The following is a 6,864-nucleotide window of genomic DNA, read 5'->3' on the forward strand; positions in this document are numbered from 1 at the left end:
TTGGAAGATTTTATTTATGTTTTTTCGGAAGTAATTTTTATAATTTGATACTCTGTTTTTGCGAATTTTATTTGTTTTTGTTAGAAGATCGATTATAATATATGGGTTCTTGTACTACTTTACTAATACGAGTAGTTACATATGCATTGACTCATTGAGCACCACTAACATTAGCTTTTTTTTTTTTTTTTTTTTGAGATCATAAGTTAGTCCAAAACAATGTATCGAACAATCCATAACCATGTCGGAGTGTCAAGGATCAACATGGGTAATTGGATACTTGCATGGCTAACCTTCTTGTTTTTCTTTATGTAATCTTTTTTTGATTAATTAAAACATTGTGATTATCTAGCATATTAAGGGTGTGCATAATTTACGTGATTTTCACTAGTCTAAACCTATCTTATTTTATCTGAACTTATTTGAACCTACTTGAGCTTATCAAAACTTATTAAGCATTATATTTTAGTTGTAATTTGAAATGTGGGTGACCCGTGTCAAAACTATTTTTTTTTTTTTTTTTAATTATCTTATTTGATTTCATTTTTCCTTAAATGAGTGCAAATAAGGTGAACAAAAATCAAGTTTAAAAGTAACATTGTAGGTTTATGAAGCCCTTTTTTTTTTTTTTTTTTTTTGTATAAAGTATGTAAGGAACATGTATAACTTTAAGGTTATCTGGGATATTATTAATAGCTTCCGTTTATTACAACAACATACTCCAAGATATACCTCCATTTTGGTTAAAGGACAAGGGGAGGGTGATATAGAGCAAGTAGATTTTCATGTATTGACTATTGCTCCAATACTCAATGACTCTTTGTTATCCTTTAATGATTCATTCCTATTTACCCTATTACTTCTTTGGTTTCAAAAATATTGCAGTATGGGGTAGGGCAAAAGTTATAAGAAATTGGGTAAATTGTGAGAAAGGACTACGAAACCCTTGTGAATTACATATAAAATCCAAGTGGGTAAGGAATCTAGGAGTTAACTTTTTTTTTTCTTTTTTTTTTACAGAAGAATCTAGGAGTTAATTGACATAAGGTTATATATATATATATGTATATATATATTTTAAAAGAAGATATTTGCAAACCTTCTGTAAACAGTAAATGTAATATTTATGGAACAACTATAAACCAAAAGTCAAATAATAGTGAATCTTTAATTCACTTGCGAACTAGGTTAACAAAGGGAGGTACAACAATGTGAATGAGGAAGGAAACTAGAAATGGGAATTTCTAATTGTTAAAAGCCTAGGGTTACACAGACTATATCCAATATGATCTTGAAAGTTACAAGACTTGCAACTCATAAAAAATGAACATAATCTCTTCTTTATTTATAAAGATCATATATTATCATAAAAGATTATACCCATGTAACTATAATAAGATAGTCATATACAGATAATGTAAAAAACATCAAGAGCTTAATGTATTCATCATGCTCTTGATTGTATAATCTCAAAATTGGATTTAACTAAGGAAGTTGAAAGTTTGAAACAATTAGACAATTTTATTTTAAAGAACTTGCAGATTTATCGACCTATATTCTTGTTTCTATTATGTTAGATTTGAAAAAATGGTTCTGCATGTTTAATAGAAAGTCAGACCTATAACATAACTCTTATGTTTTATTCCCTGATTTTTGCGTGTACCTTGTAAAAATTCTTACTCTTGTTATCCCCCCTCCTCCCCCCTCTAATATGAATATTGAATGTTGAAGACTAAATTTTGGCATATTTTTCTATTTTATATCTATTATTGTGATGTACTGCCAGCTGTTCTGTTACTTGTTTCGTCAGCATTCAGACAGATTAAGGTCTATGTAAGTCTTTGCAGAAATAGAGTTCCAAGCAATTCTCCTGACTATGGGGCTATCTTCATGGCAAGCAACTCCACCAGGAAAGAATGTTTTGAAAGAGAAATCTTTGGTCTTCCATCTGAATATGCCAATTTTGTGATGAAAGTTAAGAATGGGATGCCTTTGTTTCTCTTTGATTTTCAAGAGAGAATGCTTTATGGGGTTTTCGAGGCAACCTCTGATGGTGCGATGAATATAGTCCCTGATGCATACAGGTCAACATCAAACAGGAAGTTTCCAGCACAGGTGTCTTTTGTTTCCCCAAAATCACACTCATATCCTACATTTTTTTTAAAAAAATTCTATAATCTCATTTAAATATTTCTGTTATATCCTAAATTCTTTGGTAGTAAACCCCATAATTCTTTACCCCAGGTCCGCTTCAGTACATTTTGGCACTGTCATCCTCTTCCAGAGAACGTTTTTGGTGATGCAATAAAGGAAAACTACTACAAACAATTCAAATTCAATCTTGGTTTATCCAGAGATCAAGTATTCTCACTCCATTTTTTTTTTCCTCACTGTTATTGTCTTTCTGTATTCTGGTGCTGACACCATGCATCATTCTAGTTTTATGAATATACAATCAATTATATATTTCAATATTTTTCACTGGTTGAAAAATTCTAAGTAGCAATCCTATGTCTGCCAATGTATAACACTTCGTGCAACTTTGCATGAAAATATATCTACAATTTCATGCATTTTTTTCTCTGAAACAAAGCTGTAAAGGACTTCTATCATGTTCTTTTAGTTTCACTTGCTTCATTCATAGCTATTTCAATGTTTCTAATAAAGTATGGATCATCTTGATATTTCACTATTGATTTCTGTTTGGCTGTGCTCAGGTTACTGTTTTTTTTTTTTTTTTTTTTTTTTTTTTTTTTTTTTTTTTTTTTTGTGGTTATTGGAGAATGATTTATGTACTGGTCACTTGCATTTTGTGAAATACGGCCATTGATTATTACTTTATATTGGTGTTTAATTTGCAGGAAGTAATACATCAAATTGTTTAATGTGTTGGTGATTGGGGGTAATCAGTGAAAAGAGGAGAACTAAGTATTAGTGGAGTACATATATTTTTGGTGATTTTGGGGTTACGTCCAGTTAGCAATCTTAGCATTGCCACATTACCCACCTACCTTATTTATTTATATTATGTATGCTTTAAAAATGCAGGTAGGAAGGCTCCTATTTCTGTTTGAGAAACGAATGCTCAGGATCCCTAATCCTCCTGTGAGGGAAAGAAAAAATCAGAGTAGCAGACAAATAGAAAAATCTATGGTGGTACACCCTAAATCTGTAGTAAATCTAGAGCTATTAACAGAGACATCACAAGAATCAATTCCAAAGAAAACAGGCAACTTGGATGCTCCTGATCATGGCAATGCAACTCACCTTGATGACTATATACCATTGCCTTCAATAGAACCTGAAGAAATTGAAGATCCTTCTGAAGGATTCCTTTGTGGTGCTGATCTATCTTCCTTATGGCCATTTACGAAGGTTGGTGGTACAGATGGTGACAAGCAGGTTGGTGATGATACTAGGTGTCTTGTTCAGGGTGGGTGGGATTCAGACTATTCAAAGCCAGCCAGCTGTTCTTCAGGACCTAAAGTAAGTAGACCACAAGTAGACCACAAGAAAATTGATGATTCCAGTGGCTTGCAGGTTCAGGGGCTGTACTCAGACAAGATGAGAACAAGTGCATTTCTACGATTGTCGGGGATAGGGAAAGTGTTGAGGAAGGAACGTCATCATTGTAGTAAGGTGGACAATCTGGGGGATGTACTCAAAGGACTGGACGAGAGGCATAAAATGTGGAAGTGCAAAAGCAGCATTGAGAATGCTTCCAGGATTAGTGTGTTTTCTCGATTGAGAAGAGATGTTGGAAAGGCACCGGAAGGTGAGACGAAATCCATGGATGTAGCAAAAGAATTTAAGTCTCAGAATTTGAAGCGCAAGAGTAGTTGCAGTGTCAAGATCAGTGAAAAGGATTATGATTACTTACCAGAAAATCAGCAGGGAAAGGCATTGGAAAGCCATAGTAAAGTAGTATTATCCGGTGAGACGAAGTCCATAGACATTGTAAAAGAATTCATTAGTCAGACTTTGAAACGCAAGATTAGTTCCAATGTCGAGACTAATGAAAAGGGCTGTGATAACTTACTAGGAATACAGCCTGGAAGAAGATTGAGGAGGTATATGTTCAAGAAAAAGATCAAGAACTAGGACTTCCAACAGTTCCTCTAGTGTGGCAGATCATTCTGAGGGAAGTTCTGTCTGCACAATTAACAATACATGCCATGAAGATGTATGACTACTGAATGCTGAATATGAGTTTAACTTCTGATCTAGTAGTGTGTAATATAAACTCTAAGTTTTTTGTTTTATCTCTCACATGAGTTGTGAAGCTGGGTGCTAAATTTAGTCACTGTAAGCTAATGCACAAAATTCTCCGTTAATCGAATTTCCCTCAATTTTATTAATTCGGAAAATTCTGTCATTGAATTTCTACTGCAAAATTCACTATGCTTCTCAAATTTTAAGGTCTGCTTTGAACTGGATTTCAAGTAAGGAGTAAAATTCTTCATTATTTGTCAAATTACCAATATTAGTTTTGATTGACCAAATCAAACTCCAAAATCTCTGGAATACTTTCTATCAGCCTTTTATTTTTGTAATCTAATTTGTGATAATGTATTCTTTACTTCTAAACAATTTATGGAAAAAATTGTGTGCGTATAATTACGGACCTGAGTATTACACATGGCAACCTACGTTTTGTTGAATATAGCAAAGGTTGTTATATAAGGATGGTTATTGCTTATTTTAATGATTAAATGAGGATGGTCATTCTTGATTATAATGATACAATGACTTTTATTTTAAATTTAATTTAACATATGGAGTAGTGACTTGTCATGAGTGATGAGGTAGCTCGGGCAACCGCCCTGGGCCCTAACTTGGAAAGCAAGTTTAATTATCAAATAGGTAAAAAAACGAATAATTGAGATCAGTTTATACAAAGAATTGCAAATTTTTGGTCTTTCAACTTCCTTCATGATTTTTCGCCCAAAATATTCACTTTCTAAAGTGAATTTATTTCACCCTAGTCAAGGTAGTCACTCAATTATAATCCCCCTTCTTTCGTAATTCTATTTTTCAATAATGTACAATTTACCAATTTCAAGTCCAATGAATTCCATACAATTGAAGATGAAAATTTTGATAATCAACCATTTTACTCTTCAATTTTCAACCAACATTACTCTAATTAGGGGTGTTCATAAATCGGTCCGGACCGAAAAAAGGACCGGACCGGACCGGGCCGAATTAATCGGTCCAGTGTTCGGTTCTTGAAAGTCATTTTTCTGGTCCAAAACCCTATAAAAACTGGTTTTGGGCCGAACCGATTTTTTATTAAAAATATGCGTGAAACCTTAAATAATAGTTAAACTTATCCTTAATAAGCTTAGAAAACTTTAACTTTATAAGTTTTTTGTACTAAACATACAAAAAAAGACGTAAAAATGACGTTACAATATAGTTTTTTCTTTACTTTTTTTTGTGTTTTCCATAACTTTATTAAAAATTTAGTATTCTTTTTTTAAAAATTCTTAAATCGGTCTAAAGCGGTCCAGTCCGGGTTTTGGACCGATTCTTTCTGTCCGGTCCGGGATCGGTACTAGCTTAATCGGTCCGGCCTTCGGTTCTTAAAATTCTAATTTTCGGTCTTCGGGCCGAGCCGGTCCGATCCGGTCTTAGACTTGGACTGATGAACAGCCCTAACTCTAATAATACATAAGCCTCCTTACATGACCTCAATCACTCATCAAAATATGTTCTTTCCATTATTTTTTTTATTAATATGTATAATTGATTTATGTACTATTAATATTGGGAGGAAAAAAATCTCTTTATTAAGGTATGAACCACTGCCGAAGAGCAAGCATCGTAATTCCCAAATCGTTAGTTCATTTTCCACTCATTTATCATATGTTATTTTGTAAATTTATTCTTGATTAATTTCCTAAAAACTGTTTGAACCGTCTTTATATTTTTTAGATTGGTATTTAATTAATTTAATTTTAAAATAAATTAAATAGCACAAACAAATAGTCAAAGACACCTTGTCATCACACAAGAGTGGGTAGGTGGAAGGACCACCTACACCCTTGCCCCTTGGAGAACAAGGAAAAGGGTTGCCCGCCCTTTCTCGGTTAGCTGGGCAGCTGGCCATGCCATGGCAGTAAGGCCTGTCTTATTGATTTTGAATCCTTTATCGGAATAATAAACTTAGCTTGTTCGAAGGATACCATGTCTTTCATGATCATTTGAACAACCATAAGTTAACATCCAGACCATTGTGCATTTCTAAAGAGGTGAATCACCAAGATGCATGGTAGCATCTGGGTGTTATTGGAATCATCCATTAGTTGCACTACGTTATGTGTTGATAATGCGTAGAAAAAAGGACTTCGCATATGAAACCTCCTTCTTCAGAACTTGATTTCATCTTATATTTTTTGGTTTGCAACCAAATTATCGTTATTTGTTACACGATCTCTCGACATAGTTGTCCATTTTTTTTGACATTCATGTTTATTTTGTTGTATGAAAATGCTAATAGCATGTCATCTTGCATTACTTGTATTCAACGATTCTTTTTGATAAAATCCATGACCATGTGGTCATAGATATCATTACTTGAACTTGAAGAAGAAGGATAAGAAGAAGAAGAAAAAGAAGAAAGATTTTTGTTCAAAATTTCATGGCCTCGTCCTTCTGCCTTTTTTTTTTCTTCAACTTGATTTTTGTTTAATTCATCTCATTCCTTCAATTAATCCCGCAGTCACTCACTAACTCGTTCATCTTATCACTAGTTTCGCCAAAATTTGTATGTGACTAGTCAAGATCTATATTTAAGTAGTAGATATACTATCTTTCATCTTTGTTTGTTTTATGCCACTAGGTGATCTCAGATTGTGAATC

At 33.3% G+C, this 6,864-nt stretch overlaps 1 protein-coding gene across 1 annotated transcript; it reads left to right on the forward strand.

Annotated features, from left to right (window-relative positions):
• Positions 1 to 264: 264 nt before the first annotated feature.
• On the forward strand, positions 265 to 4,310 carry LOC145592052 (uncharacterized). Its single transcript, XM_081648518.1, has 4 exons — positions 265 to 268; positions 1,787 to 2,115; positions 2,245 to 2,361; positions 3,049 to 4,310. Exons 1-4 carry the CDS (start codon positions 265 to 267, stop codon positions 4,099 to 4,101), a joined length of 1,503 nt encoding a protein of 500 aa, XP_081504644.1. The 3' UTR covers positions 4,102 to 4,310.
• Positions 4,311 to 6,864: the final 2,554 nt, after the last annotated feature.

The sequence above is a fragment of the Chenopodium album genome, chromosome 18 (genome assembly GCF_948465745.1).
Source record: "Chenopodium album chromosome 18, dcCheAlbu1.1, whole genome shotgun sequence".
Taxonomy (NCBI): Eukaryota; Viridiplantae; Streptophyta; class Magnoliopsida; order Caryophyllales; family Amaranthaceae; genus Chenopodium; species Chenopodium album.

Bases quoted from the DNA above. Each gene is read 5' to 3' on its own strand.
- LOC145592052 (XM_081648518.1), top strand. The intron at 2,116-2,244 runs GTGTCTTTTGTT...TCTTTACCCCAG, and splicing joins ACAGGAAGTTTCCAGCACAG to GTCCGCTTCAGTACATTTTG. The intron at 2,362-3,048 runs GTATTCTCACTC...TTAAAAATGCAG, and splicing joins TTGGTTTATCCAGAGATCAA to GTAGGAAGGCTCCTATTTCT.